This window comes from Hemibagrus wyckioides, linkage group LG07, assembly GCF_019097595.1.
Source record: "Hemibagrus wyckioides isolate EC202008001 linkage group LG07, SWU_Hwy_1.0, whole genome shotgun sequence".
In the NCBI taxonomy this organism is placed as follows: domain Eukaryota; kingdom Metazoa; phylum Chordata; class Actinopteri; order Siluriformes; family Bagridae; genus Hemibagrus; species Hemibagrus wyckioides.
In genome coordinates, this window is record NC_080716.1 from 3,827,561 (window position 1) to 3,852,120 (window position 24,560).

Here is a 24,560-nt window from a genome sequence, read left to right on the forward strand (position 1 = left end):
ACAAATGGAAAATAAAGTGTTTTACAAACTCCATTACGCTAATACAAAAACATTGAATTGAGTTTCATCAGACTGGGATGAAGAAATATTTAGATGAAAAAGTAGTCATAAAATAGATGTCGTTAATTGGCTGCTTCAGAAAACAAGGAAGTAGCTGGTAAGAGCGATTACCATGTAGTAAGGCAACATTTAATCCATTTTTTGAACACAATCCACTTTATTAGGTCAATAAAGACGTTTATTTTTAGTCTACCTTCTGTGGTAAAGTGTTTCTATAACACAGTATGTATTATTATACATGATTATACCTCTCATACTGATAATGATCTTTATTAACACTGCTATTAATTGGTCTCTAATGAATAAATACTCTCTAACAAACAAGATCCTGGTTGAATTAAGACAATCAGGTTGTTGATTATGGGCTGTTCATCACAACGAGAACCCCATGCCCATGGTGCAGCATGGTGGTGGAAGCATGTTGAGCTTTACCCTTGGTCTCTCAGATCGACCTGCTCACTTTCAGTGGACAGCCTTCTCTTTGCAGTCTTGTTTCACACCCTGAGTGAGCGTTTTCCAGAACGTTGATCTTTTGGTAGCTCCTTTGTCTTCTGTGGAGGCTCAAGTGGTCTGGGTTGTTGCTTGGAAGGTCAGAATTCAAGCCAAGCTGCCACAGTCAGGCATTTGAACCCCCTCTTTAACCCTCTACGCTCTGACCCCAACCCCCTCAGCTGGAATATGTGAGAAAAAAAATTCCACTGTGCTGTAATGTATGTGTCCTGATAATAAAGGCTTCTTCTCTAACAATGTCTGGCTTGTTCCATGAACAAGTGTGGCATTTACACAATGGAATTTGACTTACACAATGGAATATGTCGCTTCTGATGACAAACGTTAGCGACGTTGTTAATAATTTTGAATCCCGGCTGCATCAGAGGTCTAGGTTGCCAGGTTCGAGTCTTTGCATGAGGATGTTCTCCTTGGTTTTTTTACAAGAAAGAGTGACCCGGTCATCAAGGTGAGACAAAACCGGTTTGACTTTTGCATTTTAATACTACGGTATATTCCGTATCATTCCTTCATCACCACAATTTTATACAGAAATTCATCCAACATTCCATCTGACCCAACTATATAAGTGCCATGTCATAAGCCCAAAGAATACTGATGAGGATTATATAAAGAACAAAAGACAAAACAGTAAAATAATGACATTCCGTTATATGTTACATCAGTAACCACACATTATATGTACAGCTTCCATTACAGGACATACACTTATATTGCCAAAAGTTTTGGGACGTCTGCCTTTACATGCACATGAATGTAATATGGAGTTGTCCCGCCCTTTACAGCTATAACAGCTTCAACTCTTCTGGGAAGGCTTTCCACAAGGTTTAGGACTGTGTTTTTGGAAATTTTTGACCGTTCCTCTAGAAGCGCATTTGTGAGGTCAGGCACAGATGTTGGACGAGAAGGTCTGGCTCACAGTCTCCACTCTAATTCATCCCAAAGGTGTTCTATGGGGTTGAGGTCAGGACTCAAACTCACTCATCCATGTCTTTATGGACCTTGCTTTGGTCACTGGTGTGCAGTCATGTTGGAACAGGAAGGGGTCATCCCCAAAGTGTTCCCACAAAGAGCATGAAATTGTCCAAAATGTCTTGGTGTGAAGCTGAAGGCAACATAGTATAGTGTATGTGCGATCTGTTCATTACAGATCAGGTCCTGTTTATTCACTCGTCACTTCCGGTCACACCACTGTTGTATATCTATTGTGTTTGGAATGTTCTTGTGCCCATTAGCCATAAAAATGTCCACATTTAATGGATATGTAGCGAGCATGCTCAGAACTTTAAGTACAATGTGAAAGCAAAAGTTTGCACACCCTGTTCTTTTACTTAAAAAAAAGGAATTGTGTGATGATAAGAGATCTGTTATTTCAGATTAGAGCATCAACTGTACAATTTCCTGTCAAGAAGCTTGAGTAATGTATTAGAGCCTCAAATTAATCGGCACCATCCGACCAATCAGATGTGAGAATTTAACAACACTGTGGTGCCTGATCTGATGTAACTGTAATTATTTATTTATTTTATTATACTCTTATAATACACTTTTTTAAATTTCGGTACATTCATTTGCAAACCATATTAAATGGTTCATATTAATTATACCTTTTGTCTAATTAATATTAATCATATTAATTATACCTTTTATGCATGTGAAAACATTCATAAAAGTCCACTGGTGTTCCATGAGGTTCTAAAGCGCTACTGAGCATGCTCAGAGGAGGCAGAGTCGAGGCCGAGCAGCGTGCTGAGGTACGACGGCTCCCTCGGGTCCAGGATCTGATCCGACCGCACCGGGTGCACGATGTTGGTCGGCTGAGGCGTGAGCGTGTACTTCTCCAGAAACACCAGATCGGTGGACGGCTGATATGCGACCGGTTGCTGCTGCTGTTGCTGCAGATTGGCGCTGGTTTCCTCGGGAATCTGGACCGGCACCAGAGCGACAGAGATGGGCACTTCGGTGGGTTTGGAAGTTTGGGGCGACGTTTCGGGCGTTTGGGACGAGGCCGGGATGGGAGAGCGGGCGCTGTGGACGTGGTCCACGTGGTATTTGAGCTTGTCCTTGCGTTTGAAGGCGGCACTGCAGTGAGGGCAGCTGAAAGGACGCACCTCGGAGTGGATGACCATGTGCTTGGTCAGAGTTTTCTTGATGCGGAAGGTCTGGTTGCAGATCACACAGCGGTGAGGTTTCTCTCCTGGATGAATCAAAACGAGCAGAATGAAATTAATCATCAAACTACGCCACGGGATTATGACATGCAGGATAAAGGGCGTGGCTTGTCAATCAGACTAAAGGAGGCATGGCCTGTGTTTCGGTATCTTTTAGAAAAGAAGGCGTGACCAGTGTGTTTGCCCTAATTAGAAAAGAAGGTGTGGCTTGACTCTGTCAATCTCATTTAAGAAAGCAAGGGCTCTGTGTGTCGGTTTTAGGAAAGGAGGCGTGTCTTTTCTAATCCTAACTCTAATCCAGTCTTTGCAAAAGAGGTGTGGCCTCTATGTCTTCTAATTCTAATTCTCTGTCAGTCCTAATAAAGAAGGCATGACCCATATCACATTATCACAGTAAAGGAGGTGTGTTCTCTGGGTCTGTCAGAAAAGGAGGCGTGGCTTATGTGCCACTAAGTTTCAGTACATAGAGCAATAGCCTCTCCAGGGATGGAGGTGTGGCTTCTGTGACCGTCAGTCTTCAAAAGGGGGGCGTGGCCTCTGTGCCTATATCTGCTAGAACGCTAACGTTACCTGAATGCGTCCTGAAGTGCGTCATCAGATTGGTTTTTCCCCTGAACTCTTTCTTGCACACTTCACACTGGTGCACTACAGCTTTGTACCTGCAGGGTGAGAGAAAACGCTGTGAGAAAAAACCCCGCAGATTAGTTCAAATGCAACGTAACAGAATGATAGTGATTAAATACAAGCGTTTACTTTCTCCACACTTTCTCTCCCAGGTGAATACTCTTGTAGTGGACGTTCAGGTGATCGGCGCGTCTGAAACACTTCCCGCACTCTTCACACTGGTGCGCTCTCTCACCTGCAGGGGGCGGGGCGAGTCGTTGTTACGTTACTGGAACTCATTTCTTTTTGGATGTACAAATCCTCAATAGCTATGTAAAGCTACAGCGTATAAGAATTTTTTGTTAAAACGTCACACCAAATCACAACTTTAAGCATGAAAGAAGAGCTGCTACAGAGTGACAGGCAGGACCTGTAGCCAATCAGATCAAGAGTGTAGAATATAAGTGTAACTTTACACTGCTGCCACCTAGTGGGCATAGTTAGGAACAGACAGTAAAGTGACAAGAGGTGTACACACTTTGACACTTCTTAATTCCTAATAAAAAGAATCTCTCTCTCTCTCTCTCTCTCTCTCTCTCACACACATAAACACACACATTACCAGTGTGTATTTTCTTGTGTTTCTTCAGATGATCGTGCCGAATGAAAGCTTTTCCACATTCTTCACACTCGTAACGTTTATCATCATGGTGGACACGAAGGTGGAGCCTGAGGGGGAGAGAGAAACATTTAAATCTCACCAAACAAAATAAATAAATAAAGGTTTTGATTTACTGACCTCCCAAATGATGGGTGACGAGTAAAATGGCAGCACATGCAAACTAGTTGTAGAAAACTAAATTCTTTTTTTTTCTTTTTTTTGCATGTGTTATGTCTTTTTGGACATGGCGATGAGCAAAGATCTCTCAGCGGCTCTCTGTGTTAGTTTATCTTTGCTTAGAGAGCGAAGGTCTTTAAAAAACACTTAACTTAACTAGATCATTTGATTCAGAGTCAAATCTTTCTGACTCCCAAACGACTCGTTGCTGATAGCCTGATTATTATTTAGTAATAAATATAAAATCTGAGTCTTTTTTGGGGGGGGGTTCATTCTGTTGTATAAAAAGATCGATTCACATTTCTGGTTTGATAAAGTGGAGTGAAGTGGGCGGGGTTTATCGGCAGAGACAGCAGTAAAGTCGGTGCAGTTACAGCGTTCAGCTACAAGAGGGCAGCGATGTACAGAAAGTGTCTCTGGACGCGTCTGCGCACCTGTAAGAGCTGCCGTGGCGGAAACTCTGTCCACAGATGCTGCACAGGTGAGGTTTCTCCCCGCTGTGGATCCTCAGGTGCTCCCGTAACGTCGTCCTAAAAGGGGAAATGCTGCAGTGAGGTGTGTATAATGACGTTACACAAAAATAATCACACTACAGATGCTCTTGAAGAGTCTCTGAGCGGCTGTGTTCCAAATCAAGTGCATCATCACTCTCTCCTCAGCTTCTGGCAACTCATGACATCATAACAGGTTGTAATTGAAATAAACCAGAAAATAAAGTAGATGATAAACACAATGCTCCATGTTTACGTAGGCAAGTGTCCCCTCTTACACCACAGAGATTTTTTTCATTTATGAAATAGAAACAAGGTGGAAACAGGCTCCTGCTCTCGCTTACATTATAGCAGCTATAAACAGAGCATACTGCCATAAGACGTTACTATAGAAACGATAACACGTCAGAGCCTTACACAGTTTTCGACAGGCCACGTAACGCTCGCTCACCTCTCTCGGACCGACTTGCCGCACAGGAAGCACGTCCACTTCCTCTTCCCTCCGTGTGTGCACTCGATGTGCCGCTTTCTGTTGCCGGTATCGTTAAACTGCCGTCCGCAGATGTCGCATGGGAAAGGTCCTGCCATGACACGCACCACGGAAAGCGTTAGCGACAAGAAAACTTTTTTTTATTTCTCCCACAGAAGAAAGCAAAACAGGAAGTGTTTCGCACCTAAGTGGAACTTTTCTTGGTGTTTCAGGCGGGCAAAGCGGGACTTGAAGTAGTCGTCGCAGTAGGCACATTTAAAGGGCCGGTGCTGAGAGTGTAAGATCATGTGCTCCTCCAGGTGGGGGCGCCGTGTGAAGGACTTGTGGCAGATCTACGAGGTGAGCGTTTACGATTAAATGACCGGTAAATAATGACCAGTAATGAGGTGAGGGGTAAAATGTTTCATAGAATGAAAAACTCACATCACACTTCCAGCCTTCGCTCTTCCTCTTCCTCATACTCAAAAACTCCTGCATGTGGTCAGGATGGAACCTGAGAGAGAGAGAGAGAGAGAGAGACAGAGAGAGAGAACACAGAAAATTTATACCAAGTTAAAAGTGGTACTCGAGCATTTAAAATGAAAAGCAGAAGGTGTGACACTTGCAAATATGGAGTTATTTGCTTGACTCAATTTGGTTAAAAGGTCACCAAGGTAAGGTAATGTTAAGGAAAGGGTTGTTAGGGGCGGAGTTAACATTCGTATGTTTTCTGACTCGTATGAAACTGGTTTGTTTAATGTATAAAGAGTCAGATTAATACTCAGCTTTCTTGAATGGTTATCTGAAAGGTTATTGTTTCTATAGTAACAGCTCAGGACGAGACGTGTGTGTAGTGGTCGTCGTGGTGACAACCATTATCTGTACATTTTTACATGGATGGAAGGAGTCTCCAGTGTCAGAGGTGTTTTCTGACACATCAGAAAACAGCGTTGTTTTTCTCAGAACATTAAAGGATAAAAGCTACAGCATGCTGGTTCCAAACAAAGGTCTCGCGCTCACCTTTTGACGTGTTTGCTCAGCGTCTTTCTGCTGGCGTGGAGCTTGTTGCAGAATGGACACTTGTGGTCTTTCCTCTGCACCGGAGCGTCCGCCGTGTGCTTCTTCTTGTGCACGGTGAGGTTGGATTTGGTGGAGTAGCGCTGCAGACACACGTCACACTGGAACGGCTTTTCTCTCGTGTGCACTCGCGTGTGACTCTCATATTTCCCTGTGATGTGAGGAGATCAAAGCAGTAATGAAAGAGAGAAGGCGGGGATATGCAAACGTGTGAAAAGGTCTCTTTTAATAAGGAGGACATGCAAATATGTAAAGTTATATTCAAATGACGCAGGGACATGCAAATACGTGAAGTTATGTTTTATTTTTAAAGGAGGCCGTGACATTCAAATACGTGAAAAGGCGGTTTCTGTAACCAAGGAGGCGGGGATATGCAAATATATGAATGTTTATGGAGCCGAGAAGGTGGGGACATATAAATATATGAAAGTTTATGCAACCGAGGAGGCGGAGACATGCAAATATATGAATGTTTATGGAACCGGGGGGGGGGGGGGGGGGGACACGGGATATATATATTTATATATAAATATATGAATGCTTATGTAACCAAGGAGGCGGAGACATGCAAATATATGAACGTTTATGTAACCAAGGAGGCAGAGACATGCAAATTTATGAATGTTTATGCAACGAAAAGACAGAAACGTAAATATATGAATGTTTATGTCACCGAAGAGGCGGAGACATAAATATATAAATGTTTATGTAACTGAAGAGGCGGAGACATGCAAATATATAAATGTTTATGTAACCGACGAGGCGGAGACATGCAAATATATAAAAAGTGCATGGTAAAAGGCAGAGATATACAGAAATATGAAAGTTATGTAAGTTATGTAAGAAATGAGGCGGAGACATGAAAATATGTGAAAGTTCTATCACAGAGATGGTGAAGGCATGCAAATAAGTCAACAAGAGAAACTAATAATGCCTAAATAGAGCAAATACTCTTGACCAACTTTATATATTTATATATGTCATTTCTCAAATGACATATAAACCTCCAGTACTGTGCTGTGACCGGGGTCAGTACTCTGCTGTGACCATGGTTAGTGTGGTCATATCGGAGATTAGTCTCTGTTTTAAAGGAGCTGTTTGTGAAGTTTATCGCTCTGCTGTCTGCAACAGTACAGGCAGAAGATAGCAGTTCTTTTTTAGAACAGAGGCAAAGCTCATTTCTGGACCAGAAACTGAGAATAAGTAACTAGCCAGATCTAACGATGGCAACACTGCAATTTAAAGTTTTTGTAAAGTATCTTTGAAATGAAAGAATGCTTTTGGATATAATATAGTATTATAACATAATATTAGTCCCATTACACACAGTGGATATGAGCAGCATTAAGACTCTCACCTATACGGTCGAATGTCTTGTCACACTTTGGGCATTTGAGCGTCTTTTTGTTGCCATTTTGTATGATCACTGGAGCTAGGCCTTCTGGGTAAACATGGCCGCCACTACTCTGAGCGACTGACGCATCATGGTCCTTGGTCACATGACTAAAGCTCGACTCCTCCTCCTCCTCCTCCTTCCTGCTGTCAGCATCCTCCTCAGTCCTCAGCCCTGTCTCTGCTTGCAGATTGGTTTCTGTATCTTCTCTTTCTTTGCTTTGGTTATGCTGGTTTTCTTCACCATTACCATCTTCATCGTCGCCATCTTCCTCATCATCGTCATCATCATTCTCTTCGACAGAGGTAGCCCCTTCATCTACATTTTCCCCATGGAGCTCCATTCCAATGGGGTTCTTGTTCTCCAGGCTCTGAAATTTGCTGGGTCTCCTCCTCTGACGGGTCGAGGTGCGTTTGCTGCTGGTGTCAGTGACCTCAGCTTGGCTGTGCATCTTTGCCATGTGGTTCTCCAGCGACTTTTTATAGCAGAACGTCCGGCTGCAAAGCAAACACTGGGTCTCGCCGGGAGACTGAGGCTTTTTAAGCTCTCCTGAAGAAGAACTCTGAAGAAGAGGTTCTTCCATCGGCAGTTTGTCCTCCTTCTCTCCCTCTTCCGGTGTTTGGTTCGGTGTAGCTTCACCCGCTAGAAGATTCACCGCCTCCATCATGTCAAAGAAGCACGCCGCCTCGGATAAGGACGGGATTTGGCTCTGCTGGACTTCCATTTCAGACGTGTACAGAAAGTCGAGCAAGTGTTCAAAGGTGGAGCCGTCGACGTTGTCAAAAGTCACATGGTCCAGCTGAGGGTTTTCACTCAGTTTGGCATGGAAGTAGCTGCTCCCGAATGCCAGCACCACCTTGTGGGCTGGGTAGATTTCCCCACGCACACTGACGGCAATGTCGCAAAACGAAGGCACCGCGCGTCGGTCCTTGTTTAAGAACTCGAGGAAGCAGCTGTCACTCTGGGAAATGCGAAGACAGTGCTTTTCCTGTGCAGACTCATCACGTGCAGAGACCTCGGCCTCGTTCGCCGTAGACGCTGAAACATCTTCCTCTTCTTCCACCTTTTTCTTCGCTGTGTTGTGCTTCACTTTCTTCTTCATCTTTAGGGTTTAACAGAAGAGTTCCACACTGGAGTCGTGAATACTAAGAGTGGGAAATCATTTCGATGTTAAAAACAAAAACAACCTGATGTAGAATCCTGGCACAGATTTATACTTTGTGGCTGAATTCTTCAATCTGATTGGTCGGGTGTTGTCTAATTGTTAAACCTCAGCTACGACTGTAGTACAGCTATCTGTACAGTTTATTAATGTTTATCAAATATTTTATTGTATATCAAATAAAATATTATGAAGTTTTGTGTAAGGATTTAATTGTGTAAGGAGTCTCCAGTGTCAGTGCTTTCTCACAATCTGAGGTAAAGCTCTTATTATTATTATTATTATTAATAATAATAATAATAATAATAATAATAATATTAATATTATATTAATTTACTATTTCAAGCTCAAGTAATAACATTCATCTCTATAATCATTATTTATCTTTAATAAATCCTAAGTTGAAACAAAATGTTTTACTTTTTTTATTTAAACATATCGTTTAGCAAGCTGTACACTAGCTTAGCTTAATGTATGCTAGCGAATGGTATGGTTTTAAATCAGGCGGTTACGACAGGCACCAAAGAGTCCTCAAGAATGCAAAGAATTAGAAATAAAAATAAAAAATAATAATAAATATTGTAATAATACTACTATAAAATACTGTTTTTTTTAAATCTGTATTTTAGGCGGTTGTGTCGGTTATTCAATGCGCCGATTATTATTGTGCGCGTCGATATTGTATTATTTTAGCTCAGGCAGACATGAGCGCCACCCCCCAAAAAAAATACAGGCATGAAAATACACCACACCGGAACAGACAAAGGTCCCCCCTTTACAGGGAGAATGTCGACTAACGACACTTCAAAGTCCTTCGAAAGGCTGCTCTAACGCTTAATATATATCTCTCTGTGGTTCCTACCTTTAATAACAGTTTCGCGTGATATTTATAGCGCTAAAAAATAAAACATGAATGTGTTTTCCATCAGCAAACTGCGCGAACAAAAAAAATATGTCCACAACAAAACAGACGGGCGCTGCACCTCCCCCTGTTCAATGCGCCTGACGTCGCAATAAACTGAACGCTCATTGGTTGATACCGCTTACCGACTGTATAAATATAAGTGTATGATGGCGTCAGCGATCTGTGTATTATATTATACATGCGAAAATATTAGCATTTTTAGATGGATACTAAATATTAAATAGCACTTTGGGAAAATGTTCAGAAACATACCAAATGAATGAAACTTTCTGAAATCCCACACCTGTTTCTCCACTTATTCCCTTACATATCCTGAACACATACATTTGGTTATGGTTAATGACTGTTACTACACTGTACGGCCAGAGGTTTGTGGACACCTGACCATCAAATACATACCTGTTTCTGCAAGAAGTTGTCTAGAATGTTGAATGCTGTAGTATTACAGTTCCCCTCCACTGCAACTAAGGGGCTGGGATGGAGGACTGGGTTCGAGGTGCACCTCCAGGGTTGGATGTTAGATTCCCACCTCTGCTTTATGTGTGTGGAGTTTGCACTGCATGTTCTCCCAGTACTTCAGAGGTTTCCTCCAGGTAGTGTAGGCTGATTGGTGTCTCGAAATTGTCTGTTGTGAATAGCTGTGTGTGTGTGTTTGTGCCCAGCAATGTATTGGCACCTCTTGTGTCTCGAGACTCCTGGGATAGGCTCCCGGTTCTGAGTGACCCTGTGTGGAACAGCATTACAGAAAATGTTGGATGGATGGATGGATGGATGGAACTAAGAAATCCACACTTGACAATGCCCTTATGGACAAACCAAGCTCCATAAAGAGATGGTATGTTAAGGTTGGAGTGGGAAAAGTAAGTGTCCTGCACAGACCCCTGACCTCAACCCTACTGAACACTGGGCTCCTGGGGTATGACAGTACTTTCTGAAACATTTTATTCCTCTTATACCAACAGCAGTTTGAACTAACATTTCTTTACAGAGAACCTTACCACTGCTGTTATGGGCACTAATGTTTAAGCAATCAGATTTGATCATTCACTAGTGCTGGGGCATAAGTAATGATAGACCTTGGTGTACAGTCTCCTTCATGACGTCAGATTAATTAGCCAGTGGACATGTAAGTGTGTTAGCCTAATCCTGTGGATCCGACTGCTGTTAATCCGAGTGTTACCTCAGTCAGTCACTCACACACACGCATACACACATGAATGAAGATCTGTTGTGGAAGTCATTCGCTGTGATGGTGCTTTCCCAAGCTGAGAAACACCCAGATCTGCAGATTCAGTCATTTCATCAGTTGTCAGTCATGTCAGAAGTAAACATGCTAGTCTGGATCGTCCTGCTGCTTTTTGCAGGTAAAGATTAGCTCCTTTGTCTGTTTGCTCCAATTATTCTAAATGTAGTTGATCATCGTAGACATGTCTGGTGTCTAATGTTGGCTTCTTCAGTTTTGTAGTGAAGCTAAAAGGCTGGTGTAGCTAACAAACAACAATTCTTTATCTCCATAACCTAATTTAAATAAAGATTTTTTTTTTTAATACATCAAAGCGGAACTCCACCCCATCACTTCCAGCTTTCAGCTTCATATTTCATTTTGAAATATTAACAAACTACACTTTTCTGAGTTTCTGGTTGTCCAAAACGTTTAAAACATTTAGCTACAAGCTTGTCTGTTCCTTCAGACAGTATTGACTAATCCCACCTGCTCTATCAGACTCTCTTGACCAACCACATTTTTTCAGACACTATTCACCAATCCCATTTCCTCAGACACTATTGACTAATACCACCTGCTCAGTCCAACACTCTTGACCAATCACATTCCCTCAGGCACTATTGACCAATGAAGGACACACACGTCCAATTCCAGTGCTTCCATCAGACAATCTCACCAGCTCCCTCAGACATTCCCAAACAATCCTGTCCACTTCCGCAGACTCTCTTGACAAATCCTACAGATACTATTGTTCAGTCTTGCCTGTTTCCATAGCACCTACCCACAATATATTCTGACAAACATAATTTGACAAAATAACTTTTAATGGTCCAAACCTTAATAAAAGTATGTCTCAACAGCTTCCTTCATCTGAAATCTGAATTAGTCATTGACTTAATGATCTAGAGTTACATTTATGCACACCATTAAATATTTTACAGCAGGGTATCCAGTTTTATCCACAATCTCAAGTAAACTAGAACATTTTTATTTTGCAGCAGATGCCGTCTCTCATGAGGACTTCGATGGCTGCAAAAACAATCCATGTCAGAATGGCGGTGTTTGTGTAAGGAACAAAGGCAATTATGCTTGCCAATGCTCTAACCATTCTCAAAATGGGCAACTGTACGGTGGGCCAAACTGCACGGTTATACTGCAGGGCTGTGAGCGCCACAGATGCCAAAATGGTGCCAAATGCTCTCCTTTTCTCAGCAGTGGTCGACACAGATACCGTTGCACCTGCCATGAAGGTTACACGGGCCCAAGGTGCGAGATATCCACCACATTCTCTTTTGAAAAAAGTGGATTTCTACACATCAAAACAGACCTCGAAGACACAGTGGCACTTCTGAACACTACTTTGAGTTTTCGGACTGTGCAAAAAACAGCGACTTTACTGCGCTGCAAAGTGGAAGAGTACGTTCTCACGCTGCAGTTGCAAAACGGCAGACTGCGTCACTCCATGCAATGGGGCAACAGCAGCAAATCAGATCTGGTGGACGTTTTTCAGGATGTAGCTGATGGCAATTGGCATACAGTGCAGGTTTACATGTATGGAAGTGTGCTAGGACTCGATTTGCATGACCCAGTGTGCACTGCGAAAACCTGCCACAAAAAAGTGCTAGTGGAACTGGATCTGGGGTCTGGGTCAGGGCAGTCCTCTTTCACTCAGGTACAGAGCGTCTATATAGGTGGAACAGGGAGTGGACAAGTAAATCCAGAATCCTCTTTCCTGGGCTGCATGAGGGATGTCTATATTCAGTCCCACCTGGTGGTTCCAGAGTTAAAGGTTAGAGCTGAGCAGTTCAGCATGACTTTGGGCTGCAGGGAAAGTGATGGCTGTGAGGACAATCCATGTAGGAACAGGGGGAAGTGCGTCAGCTTGGGATGGAAGAAACACAAGTGTGTGTGCCATCGTCCCTACGAAGGAAAGGTCTGTTCTGAGGGTAAGGCTTTCCTCTAAGATAAGTGCCACTCTGCTTATAACTAGTTAGCTGACATACCAAACTGGATAATATGGTTACTGTGGAAGACATCAAAAAAGTCTACACTGGTGATAATTACTTCAGGATCTGTGTTTTCTTTCTTTCGTCTATCTCTCTATCAGACTCTTGGCTGTTTATTTTCTATTCTCGTGTCTGTCTTTCTGTCTTTCTTGCTATTATTCTGTCTCTTTGGCAATCAGCTAAGACAGGTTTTGTGTCAAGCTTTACATCTTTAGTTCTGCAGTGAAGATATAAGTCAAATGCTGCTAACAGGAAACGGAAGCTAATATCATATCCTTTGGCAATTACCTGATGCTAACACACTCTGTCTGTGTTGACAGAACACATTGCTGCACGGTTTGGAAATGAAGATGTGGAAAGTTATGCAATTTTTCATGTGGACGATGACCCCGTGGACACTTTCACCATCTCCATGTTCATTCGCACACGCCATGTAAACGGTCTGCTCCTCGTTTTTTCCAACAGCACGAGCCATTACATGCACGTATGGCTGGACGGCGGGAAGATCAATGTTCAGGTGAATCATTTTGAAATCCTGCAGGGTCATGACAGAGTCAACGATGGACATTTTCACCTGGTGAGCATGCACGTGGAGCATGGAACACTCGCGCTCGTACACTCAGCTAGGACTCAGGCCTTGACGGCCAGCCAAGGTTTGATGATCCGTTCAGGTGACACGATTCATGTAGGAGGCTTAGAGGATCGAAAAGCCTCATTAGCATTCAGCGGCTACTTTAAAGGATGCATCCAGGACCTGCGTCTGAACTTTAATTACCTGCAGTTTTACCCGATCAGCACACCACTGACTTCCTACAGGCTTAACACAATGGTGCAGATCACACAGGGCTGCACGGGAGATAATTACTGCAGGGTACGTGTTCTCTTTATCTGTCTGTTTAGCTTTCAGTCTGTCTGTCTTTTTGGCTGGTTGACTCCTGTTTTGCAATCTATCTGCCATTCTATCTCTCTATCTGTTTTTCTTTCTGTCTCATCTGTTCATCTGTCTGTCTGTCATCAACAGTCTAATCATTTCTCATGGCACTTGTGCTCACCTTTTCCGCTCGATTATAGACTCGTGTCATTACAGTAACTCTGTTGTGACGTTGTTGACTTATCCCTCCCCCTCTGTTATATTTTACAGATGAAGCCCTGTCTGAATGGCGGTGTGTGTTACTCCATGTGGGATGATTTCACCTGCAGCTGCCCTCCGAACACAGCAGGACAACGATGCGAGGAGCTGAAGTGGTGTGAGCTTTCACCGTGTCCAGTTCCTGCAGTCTGTCTCACACAGACTCAGGGTTTCGACTGTGAGTATACATGATTGTTGCTATGGTTACTCATAAACCGTTACCTTGTTCTGTTCTTATACAAATCTTTCATTTGTGTGACAATCATAAATTGATGTTTATGTGAAATTTTGTTCCACACTTCCAGATGTTATTAAAGTTCTGAGGACATTCTGAGATTTAATAAAGAATAAGAAGAAGAAGAATGGACATCTTTTGGTCAATCAGTAATGAGTATTAGCCCATGCCTGAAATCAATGATTTCTTTATGCCATTGTTGAAATAACGCCTATTTATTTTAGTCTCTGGACTGATTCTGATCATTGGGTCTAAAAATAACAGTACGTGGGATTTCCAGGGATCAGGGATTATCTCAGTCTGGATTAAACTTGCTGTGTACTGAGATTGTACGAGTTCAAGTACAGAGTCAAATCTCATTAGGGTGGCTTTATATCAAGAAGATATTTATGCATATATATATATAAATAGGATGGAGGTTGCTCTCCTGTGCTCCTGCTCCCTGATTTCAGGTTTGAGACATCACACTGTTTTCCTCTCTTGTTTTCCATCTTTTAGGTGTTACAAACGTCACTGTCCGGGAAGGAAACCCCATCATCGTGTTTAGAGGTAACGGTGAAATCCACCGCCCGCTCCGCAGCGTGTCGCTGACGTTCCGAACGAGGAGGCGGGACGCTTCGCTACTGCACGCGTCACGAGAAAATGACTTCATTACACTTTTCCTCAAAGACGGACGACTAGCTCTGGAGCTGCAGAGTGGCTCAAACATCTCACTCCGGGTGCAGAGCCGGTGAGGGAACGAACCCTCAGTGAACTTACATTAGCTAAGTAGATGTTAGCTATGTTTGCTAATATTGATTTTGATATTAAAAGTGCTTTTGTTCTAACTCAGCTTGGCATCCACACTAACCGTGCAAAATTAAAAGATGTCTTTAGGATTCGAGGACAGAATCAGAAAGATGCTAGTCATTTTTTGTTTTATTTACACTTTCTTTATCTAATAATTTTATAGCCGCGTAACGGTGAATGATGGACGTTGGCATAGTGCCGTCCTAAGCATGAACAACCCATCCACCCCTACCTCAAGATGGTCCATGGTCCTTGACAAGCGCAGAGACCAAGCATCCATCTCCACCACCTCTTCTGGAGATCTGGACTTCCTCAGGGAAGACACAGACATCCTTCTGGGAGGCTGGGACCTCGATACCGGGGCCGATTTGGATGGATGTTTAGGTTTGGTGAAAATCGGTGGTCTCGTTTTGCCATTTTATGCAGAAACAGATCTTGGTATGCCCAGACCTCAGAAGGAAAAGTTCTTGAGGATGTCTGGAATGCTGACCCTAGGATGTTGGGGCTCTGATATTTGTAATCCGAACCCTTGCCACAATGGAGGCCAGTGTGAGGATCTTTTCGACCTCTTTAAATGTCGATGCCCAGCTGATTGGCATGGTCAGATTTGTGAAGTCAGGACTGATGCCTGCTACTCGAACCCTTGCCTTCATGGATCCTGTGTCGTCGTTAATGAAGGATACGAGTGTGTGTGTGAGTCAGGATACGTCGGTCGGCGCTGTGAAAGGAAAGAGGACGTGTGTGTGGGACACAAGTGTCGTAATGGAGGCACCTGCCTCAGAGGAATCAAGCAGTACGCCTGTCTTTGTCCGAGAAACACAACCGGAGCTCTCTGCCAGTGAGTGACAACATACATTCTTTTATTAATCCCTTTGTTGTTATTTATTTTTTGAACTGTGTATTTGTCTTTCATGGTGTACATCTTCTGCTTGTGGGTGCGGCCTGTCTGGAGATTTTTATGTTCAGATGAAAAATCAGATGAAATTTCTGATGCTAATGAAGCCACAATGTTACAATTAGATACCAAGGTACATAGCCTTAAATCGTGGTCTCTCATGGTTTCAGAGAACGGATGCCAGAAATGCCTTGGTACATCGACAGGCTTCCGTGAGTTATCTTTCCTCGATGTAATCCCTAATGGTTGTATTAAGATGGATGAAGAATAAAATGTGTTAATAATAAAATAACGTGTGAATTGTCGTTAGGTCTCCCAGGCTGCCGGTGTCCATCTGCGGGAATGACAAGTGGACTTACAGCTGCTTTAATGGTGGAAACTGCTCCATGTTTGAGAACAAGTGTGAATGCCTGTCTGGTTTTAGTGGACACTGGTAAGCTTGCAGTAATAACAGCCTGAGTAACACCTGTGAAAATCAGGCATTTTCAGCCCACTCTGGAACTCACTTCTGCTACGGAGTTTATTATGTTTCAGTCGTTTATTGTTTATCCATCGATCTTTATCTAATTTAAAATTTTGTGGAGAATTTATCCAATTTTTTTTAAAGATGTTGATTTTGAGTCTGTTCGGGTCAGAATTAAAAAAATCTAAAAATCGAATCTAATATATACATATGAATTGATCGCAGTGACCAATCACTGACCAATGATAGGACATGGGGTGGAGACTAAAGATAAAAGCCTTAAGAAATGAACGTCCCAACTGTCCCGCTTGTGTATAGGTGTGAGCTGGAGCTGGACGAGTGCGCGTCCGGCCCGTGTCTGAACGGCGGCTACTGCCGCAACCTCATCGACAGATTCCACTGTGTGTGTGAGATCAGCTTCGCCGGCGAGCGCTGCCAGATCGACATCAGCGATTTCTACCTCTACGGTTTCCTGCTGATGTGGCAGAATATCTTCCAGCTGCTCTCCTACCTCATCCTGCGCATGGACGACGAGCCTGAGATTGAGTGGAACGCCGCCAACGAGGAGTAACGAAAAAGACCACAGGAGTGAGTGACGATGGACAAGAGACGGGATGTCTAAATAAGGGAGGGTGGGGGATTTGTGAGAGACACGGCATGACAGTAGAAACAATTACGTCATTCATAACGAGTGCGTTTTAGAAACAAAATAGACGGTGTAAGTGACACGCATTTAAAACGAAAAGTGCTCTCAGAAATAAAGAACAGTTTTAAACAAGAGACTTTTTCATCTGAAGATGTTTGTTTTCATCAGTTTTATTCCACTTATACCACATCAGGTTGCCAAGTGTTCGTTTATTCCTGAAGGTTTTTTATTCATTTATAGAGTTTAACGTTTGAAACGTCCAAGTGAGCTCCTCATATTCTGGAAATCATATCCTGGGTTTGTCAAAACTGACAGAAACCCAGTTTTAAGTATTTTTAATGAACAAAAATCTTGACTTTGATTTATCATCCAGGAAAATAAATGTTGCAAACCTAAACTTTCCAAATGTACAGTACCTGCTTTCTCACTATACCAATTACTTCAGGAGACTTTTTTAAAAAAAACATCAAAATATAGATTTGTTTCCAGGATTTACATTTCCTCCTAAAATCCCGAGCCATATACAGGTCTGCTTTAGCCTCAGAGATATTTCTGAGCCTGTGGTCTTGTATTCCAAGTATGCCTTCCGTCTGAATTTAGTGTTTACTTTGGCCTCGAAACCTCTGAGAAGTGTTGACTCCAAACCGGTCCCTATTCCCTTAAAAGGCAAAGTGCACAAGGGTCTGAATGAGTGACGCAATCGTGTTTCATACAACATCTCCCCCTATCATCCTGACCCAGAATTACATTCCTCATGAAAGGCTGAATTTAGAAGGATGTGTCTTGTTTTTAAGGCGCAGTGTATCTAAGCCCTATATAGGGGTCCACTAGCACGTCCAGCCCTGTAAATCATTTGTCTGTTTTTGACAAATGGCTTCATATGTAAAAGCTTACCAGGTTGAGGTCTGAGAGAATAAACATAGATGTAGATTACATCTCCACTGTGATGACCTGAGAGGAACAATGCCTTTACCACACCTTTCCTACAGGACACCTTCCTACAGGAAGGAAAGTACGCTTCATTTCTGTTTTAAACACATTTATCAATCTGTCTGAGAAAAAAAAGTGGTCCAAACAGTTGAATGCCCCAGAACTCCATGAACCTGGATGTTATCTAGGCTAAAACAGACAAACATGTCGGAAGACCTGAACTTGAATCCCTAGTGTAAATAATAAAATCCTATGTACTCTGCTGGACCATAGGACAAGACTAAGCTTTTCTTTTATTTTATTATATTACACTTGAAGAAATGATCCTGCACTATAAGCTGTAGAATACCTACAATGCACTATAAAACTATGGATCTGAAAACAGCAGGTATTCATGATGTAAAAATAATAAATCACATTAAAACATTTTTAATCTTAAATATAAAAATTCCATCATGTACGATATCACTATAAAGTCATTCTAAGGTCTTGAAAAAGCTTGTTATAATATACTCCAAGGTGCAGATATGAATATTGACATTACAGTGTAAAGACTGACGGTTTCTTGAATATAGTGCATATGTAAGTCTATAACACACTATGAGGCTATAATTAATCATATACGCTACAATTTAATTCAAACGCAGCATTTTCCAGGGAGTCAAGTGAGTGCATGTCAGGTGAATGGACTTATTCCTGTAAGTTTGTCCTCACACACTTCCATGACATTGGTCAGAATTGTGTGTGTTTTATCCCTCCCATGTGATGAAGGGTCAACTTTGGAGTATATATGACAGCCAATCAGCCAGGTGAACCTTTGTCAGCATTTTTCACTTCCACTTGTCGCGATGAATCTCGGCTTTGTCATCGCCCTTCTGGGGCTCGTGGCGTTCGGTTCGTGTAAACCGACCGGACAGAACTTCACTCTGCCGCTCTGCGACTCCCCGGAGGCTGAAGCCGCCGCTCAGGTGGCTCTGGATTTCATCAACGCCCAGCACACACACGGCTACAAGTACACCCTGAACCAGATCGAGGACATCAAGGTCATTAATAAGGTAATGAGTTACTGCTGCACACCACTGGCTGGAAAGAATCATTCATTTCTATGGCATTTCTCAAATTTAAGGGCCCAACACGATGGCAGCTTGACTCTCCCGAGTCCACAAACCCTTCAAATACAATACAAAGTGCAATACAAAAGTATCAGGGAGGCAATTCAAGGAAACCCGTGTCTACAAGAACATTGATGAAACCTGGTTGATAAAGAAAAACAAAAACTATTTAAAAACTTATCCAGACCTATAAAGTTGAAACATTAAAAACAAGACCATACAGGAGCTTTCCCCACTGGAAGAACAGTATTTTTTTTATGAATTATTGCTAGTCTTATAATAGTTACTTTATATATATAAAATGTATGTTTAAGATATTGTCACATGGTCTGGCCATATGGAGCAGTTTGGGCTACAGGCTGTTTTTATTACTAATTCATATAAAATGGCATATATTCCTGGATCAGGCTTAGCAATTCCCGGGATATGCCCCGAGCTGGACCTCGGAAAAAGGAAAAGACTGAATGAATAAAATATATGCTATATGGGGAAAAAAGTAGATCCTTAATCTTTGTAAGCATAAGCAATATTTCTGTTTATCCAACAATATTAGAAAAGCATTTCCTAGCTAAACACGCCAATTAGCTAGCTAATTACAATGAATAATAATAACAATATTCTATAAAACACACGGTCCATTATAATCGGTTGGTGTTCACCCAACTTCACTGAAAAAGTGATTTTCTTAAAGATAGAAGCAAGGATTTGAACCAAGAGGAAATGCTAACAGGAAGTTTGATAAGCTGTTGGTAATAAAAGCATTGTTCTGAAGTGTATCGGTTGTGACAAGAGGAAACGGTACAATGAGGCGGTGATCAGGCATTTAATCCAGCTGCTAATTAATTTGGCATGACTAAAATTCCTTTGTTTTGCTGTAGGCTGATGGAACACATACGTATCTCTTGGAGCTGGAGTTCCTCGAGACCAAGTGCCATGTCTACAACCCGAAACCCGTACCTCTGTGCAATGTCAGACCCAAAGTTCATACAGTAAGTATCCCTTTTATTTAATCATTTTCTTTTTATTGGCTTGGAAGGACGCATTTGTTCATTTTGACGATGAAAACTGGCGGTAAATCAGTTTACAAATGTCATGTGACCTTGAAGATGGCATATTTGTTAAGAGTTTAGCTGAGTTCTAATGAGCAAACTGCTAAATAGACAATACCCCTGATGATTGTGATTGTTCTGAATGTTTCTCGAACAGCAGCTCTGCCAGGAATGCAGCTGCAAATACATATTAATGCACTCATTCTGATGTTATCCTTTCTATAGTAACAGCCCATTCGTAGGTATTAAAATAATCTAAATGGAATAATAATACAATTAAAAATGTGTTGATATGAGAGCAGGAATTTGTATTGTGGACTTTCTAGAACATTTAATGCAACTATAAATGGATAAAAGGTACGACTTGTCCTTATCTGGTGTGTGTTTGTTTGTCCTTCAGGCAGTGGAAGCGGACTGTGATGTAGCTCTCTCTGAAGCTGGAGGACAGTTTTCTGTTGTGGCTTTCAAGTGCAAGACGGAATTAGGCAAAATATCACTGTTTATTCACTTAACAGCTTGAATCGCTGAGTTTTAAGAGGATGTAGGTGTCATATACATATGTTAGTATATTTATTCCTGTCCATGTTTTTTTTTTTTTGGGGAAGTGCAGAATCATTCACTCCTTGTGGAGGCTGCATTTTTCTGCAGCCACTGAACCACACAGAAGGAAATCAGCTGGTTAAAGACTCACTGGGATACTTCAACAAAAACCACACCCTCAACACTGTTTTTACTCTTCTCGACATTGGCCGGCTGTCTTCTCAGGTAACACTCAAGCGAGGGCAGAACTGATGAACTCCTTGGATAAGTGGTTTTAACTGTTATGATTTTATAAACAAATGCCAAGACAACAAGTTCAAGTCAAGTCTAAAATCCCAGCTTAACAATGGAGACTCAGGAGTAGATTGTTGACCTGGGAGATCGGAGCAAATAAAGTGAAAACACTATCCAAATATCCACAAAGATGATAAGGGGTGCAGGGGTGAGTTTCAACGAGGCCAAGGGGTCTAACAAACAGGGCAAAGGTTAAAGGTGTATAAAGGGAAATAAGATACAACAAAGCTCTGAACTTGCTCGTTTGTTTAACCACTTTCTGACAAATAGGTGAAGTGTCCAGAGTCCTCATAAACAACCGTTTCAAGTTCATGGGAATTTTAAAGTGTTGTTTTTTTGCAGTTGGTGGGCGGTGGGCCCCTAATCAGAGCTGAATACGCCATTATTGAAACCAACTGCACTAATGTGGACGATGATAACTGTGTTCCTCTTGACCATACGGTTGCTGTAAGTGTGGATTTCAACATAAATTAAACCACTTTCAATCATAATGCAGCTAAAACATGGTGCCCTTATTTTTTTGCCCCTTAGCATCATGGGTTCTGTCATGCTGAAGGCCATGGACTTGATCTGAAAGTTGACTGCGAAGTCTTCCCACCAGTAACTAAGCACTTAAATGTTATTTAAATACCTACCTAGCAACTGATTTATTTGACTTCACAAACTAAACTGAATGTAAATCTCCCATTTTTTTTTCAACAGTACAATGCAACAGTTCCTGTGCTCCCAGCTGGGCCAGGATCATCCATCAGCCATGGCTTCAAAAACCACAAACTCACAGCCCTGCATGACCCCAATGCCACCGGCCTCTTATCTGCAGAGTCTAATTCAGCCGAGAAAGCGCCGATCGTCAAGAGAACAGCGGTAGACCCTCAACCCAATGGGTTATTAGCTGCTGAACCGGTAGCTCTGCTTCCGAGGTGCCCAGGGAAAATCCATCACTTTTGATTCCATTCTTTAAATGTGTCCTTGATACATTTATGTGGTGGACATCTGGTTTCCCATGGGCACAAAAGTGTGTTGGGTTGGGCTTTGTGGAAATATTGAACCCATGTGGTTAGCAATGCTGTCCTGCAAACAAGAGCACCTGTTTCAAATGACTGTACATTTGATCTGTACCATTTTAGCATAATAAAATGGCCTCAAACTTGAGACTCTTGATTTTGTGTGCCAAGTTATGGTCAACAAGGGAAAAACAGTGTTGCATACAATGTCAATCTCCTGAATTCTAGATTATTATAAAATGCTATCTTTCCCAAATTAGGACTAAATCTAAGATGCTACCCACAAGTTTTCAGAATACTACATAATGCTATCTTATCTCCTCAGATATCTTTACATGCTTTCTAAATTAAGAGATCTCACTCCAGGTCAAGCTATAAAGCTATATATTCATGCATCAAGCTATAGCAACACAGACCGACTCTAACAATAACCTTAAAATAGCACTGGATCAAAACTCACCTGAAGTCTTGGACCATGGAAAGTTCCCTTGAAATGGCAATGAGGTAAACATTAATAACATAAGGCCTGCTGCACGTGGCTGACACTTTTATCTAAAGCAAATTACAACTGAGTTAGAATACTACAGAGTGGCTGAGGGATTAAAGGCCTTGCTCAGGGTCCAAAAAGTGCCAGCTCCTGGCTTATGACATTACAATCAGTAACCCAAAGCCTTGATCTGAGCCTCCAATGCCACCTATAACCTTGGACACAAGGTTTAATTTGCCTTTATTTGTCACATATATATTATTGAACAGTTAAATTCTTTCTTCCCATATCCAATCCTTGGTGGTTGGGGTCAGAGAGCAGGGTCAACAGTGATGCAACGCCAATTGGAGCAGGGTGGGTTGGGGGCCTTGGTCAAGGGCCCAACAGTGGCAGCTTGGCGGTGCTGGGGCTTGAACCCCTGATCTTCCAGTCAACAACTCAGAGCCTTAACCACTTTAGCTACCGCTGCCCCATGCCATTATAATAATGAAATCAAAAAGTTTGACAAAAAGAAAGGAAGTATCTCATTACTCATGAACTTTTGTTTCCACGTTCCCAGTGGCTCACAGGAAGGAAACTTGAGAAATGCATATTCTCGACATGAATGTCCATATATGAAATAATAGAATCAAGTATGCAAACACTGAAATCTGTGAAATGATACATCACTAACTGGCAGTCTGATGGATGGACCTAGGTTAGGTGGATGCCAGGAGAATGTTACCTGGTGGAATGCATAGTGCCAACAGTAAAGTTTAGTGAACGGGGGACAATGATCTGGAGCTAGTTGCAGGGTTTATCCCCTCTTTCTGCACGGCCTATAAAGACCTGGCTTGACAAGTTTTATGTGGAGGAACTCCAGTAGACCATCTAGAGCCCTGACCTCAACCTCACAGAACACCTTGAAGATGAAATGCAACATTGATTGTGAGCTAGACATTCTCATGCAACATCAATGCCTGCACCCACACCGGCCCTTTGAGGATAAGACTGGACATCCCTACTGTAGTTGCACAGGGGTCAGCATGGTGACTGACCAGTTTGCACCTACACACCCTTATATGCAGCAAGCACACACCTTTCTGTCATAGCCAGAATTTACTTTGTCAGCAATTTATGCTACAGCAGCATCAATGAGCCTTATTTTCATCACTTGTCCTTCCTAGGATCACTTTAGGCAGGTACTAACTACTAGTACCTAGTACCAGACCCAACAAGACCTGCTGTTTTGTAGATAATCTGACCCAGCTATGGGCACAATTAAGCCCATTACTTCCTGCTTGCATGCTGACTGAATAAAAATATTAATAAGCAAAATGTAAACAATGATTTCTAAACATCTTTGCACATCACTTTACATATACGAACAGTATGGTATGTTATTTGTGTTTACCCCAGCAACCATGAAACAAGGAATACACTTCTTGCACCTGCAAAGGCTGTACTGAGAAAAACCAGAAAAGCAAGTTCATCAGCTAAGCAGCACTCAAACTCTTACATTTCATACAAAATGTAAATAAAGTGCTAAACAAATCCATAAAAGCACCAACACAAATTGTAAAACATGAAATTGTCCCCATCACAACAACTAATCGAGTGGTTCATTACCATTTACGATATTATAATGATCAGGTATCAGATTACAAATAAATATTCTTCACAATGATATTCAAACACTCACCAGGATGAATGGAATTGTATGATGGTGCATTCAATAACCGTTTATATAGTTATGTATCATGTAACTGATTAATTTCAAACCATCAAGCAATTCTTTGAGCATTAGGCATTTTTTATATTATATTTACATTGACATTAAACCTACCTTGACAGTCCTTGACGATGTAGAACATAGAATTACTCTTTAAGCATTTTGTATCTTTACACACTCCAAGAGAAAAAAAAACCCGACATAAAGCATCAGTAAGGTCAGCTTTTGTTTGACAGACGGCTTGTGTTCTGGACGAGGGTTGAGATCCTTCTGGAAAATCTGGTTTCGCTACACTAAAACTGCCTCTGATTTGCCGAAGAGCTTACATGAGGAATGTTTGGAAGCT

The 24,560-nt window shown here is 42.0% G+C and overlaps 3 protein-coding genes across 5 annotated transcripts; 2 read left to right on the forward strand and 1 right to left on the reverse strand.

The window, feature by feature from the left end:
* Positions 1–295: 295 nt before the first annotated feature.
* zbtb41 (zinc finger and BTB domain containing 41) lies at positions 296–24,481 on the reverse strand. Of its 3 annotated transcripts, XM_058394713.1 has the most exons (12): positions 24,329–24,481; positions 10,099–10,423; positions 7,577–8,757; positions 6,163–6,370; positions 5,587–5,656; positions 5,348–5,495; positions 5,125–5,254; positions 4,617–4,712; positions 3,967–4,073; positions 3,495–3,600; positions 3,312–3,400; positions 296–2,767 (listed from the first exon to the last, which is right to left on the reverse strand). In XM_058394713.1, the coding sequence occupies exons 3-12, from the start codon at positions 8,712–8,714 to the stop codon at positions 2,274–2,276; spliced, it is 2,586 nt and encodes an 861-aa protein (XP_058250696.1). In that variant the 5' UTR covers positions 8,715–8,757; positions 10,099–10,423; positions 24,329–24,481; the 3' UTR covers positions 296–2,273. The 3 variants fall into 3 exon arrangements, with proteins under 3 accessions (XP_058250696.1, XP_058250695.1, XP_058250698.1); XM_058394712.1 differs by lacking the exons at positions 10,099–10,423; positions 24,329–24,481 and adding an exon at positions 9,637–9,796; XM_058394715.1 differs by lacking the exons at positions 10,099–10,423; positions 24,329–24,481 and having other exon boundaries at positions 7,577–9,782.
* crb1 (crumbs cell polarity complex component 1) lies at positions 11,030–18,208 on the forward strand. Its single transcript, XM_058394426.1, has 9 exons — positions 11,030–11,063; positions 11,923–12,870; positions 13,251–13,801; positions 14,072–14,237; positions 14,793–15,024; positions 15,247–15,921; positions 16,149–16,190; positions 16,289–16,411; positions 16,760–18,208. Exons 1-9 carry the CDS (start codon positions 11,030–11,032, stop codon positions 17,010–17,012), a joined length of 3,024 nt encoding a protein of 1,007 aa, XP_058250409.1. The 3' UTR covers positions 17,013–18,208.
* ahsg2 (alpha-2-HS-glycoprotein 2) lies at positions 18,827–22,164 on the forward strand. The gene is made up of 7 exons (XM_058394717.1): positions 18,827–19,072; positions 20,008–20,118; positions 20,579–20,663; positions 20,789–20,943; positions 21,355–21,459; positions 21,544–21,612; positions 21,715–22,164. The coding sequence occupies exons 1-7, from the start codon at positions 18,866–18,868 to the stop codon at positions 21,958–21,960; spliced, it is 978 nt and encodes a 325-aa protein (XP_058250700.1). The 5' UTR covers positions 18,827–18,865; the 3' UTR covers positions 21,961–22,164.
* Positions 24,482–24,560: the final 79 nt, after the last annotated feature.

Excerpts from the sequence above, each read along its gene's own strand:
- ahsg2 (XM_058394717.1), top strand. The coding sequence starts at position 18,866 with ATGAATCTCGGCTTTGTCATCGCCCTTCTGGGGCTCGTGGCGTTCGGT. Across the intron at positions 19,073-20,007 it reads ACATCAAGGTCATTAATAAG|GCTGATGGAACACATACGTA; the intron begins GTAATGAGTTAC and ends GTTTTGCTGTAG. Across the intron at positions 21,613-21,714 it reads ACTGCGAAGTCTTCCCACCA|TACAATGCAACAGTTCCTGT; the intron begins GTAACTAAGCAC and ends TTTTTTCAACAG.
- crb1 (XM_058394426.1), top strand. The coding sequence starts at position 11,030 with ATGCTAGTCTGGATCGTCCTGCTGCTTTTTGCAG. Across the intron at positions 15,922-16,148 it reads ACAACCGGAGCTCTCTGCCA|AGAACGGATGCCAGAAATGC; the intron begins GTGAGTGACAAC and ends TCATGGTTTCAG. Across the intron at positions 16,412-16,759 it reads TCTGGTTTTAGTGGACACTG|GTGTGAGCTGGAGCTGGACG; the intron begins GTAAGCTTGCAG and ends GCTTGTGTATAG.
- zbtb41 (XM_058394713.1), bottom strand. The coding sequence starts at position 8,714 with ATGAAGAAGAAAGTGAAGCACAACACAGCGAAGAAAAAGGTGGAAGAA. Across the intron at positions 5,657-6,162 it reads CTGAGCAAACACGTCAAAAG|GTTCCATCCTGACCACATGC; the intron begins GTGAGCGCGAGA and ends TCTCTCTCTCAG. Across the intron at positions 3,401-3,494 it reads GGAGAGAAAGTGTGGAGAAA|GTACAAAGCTGTAGTGCACC; the intron begins GTAAACGCTTGT and ends CTCACCCTGCAG.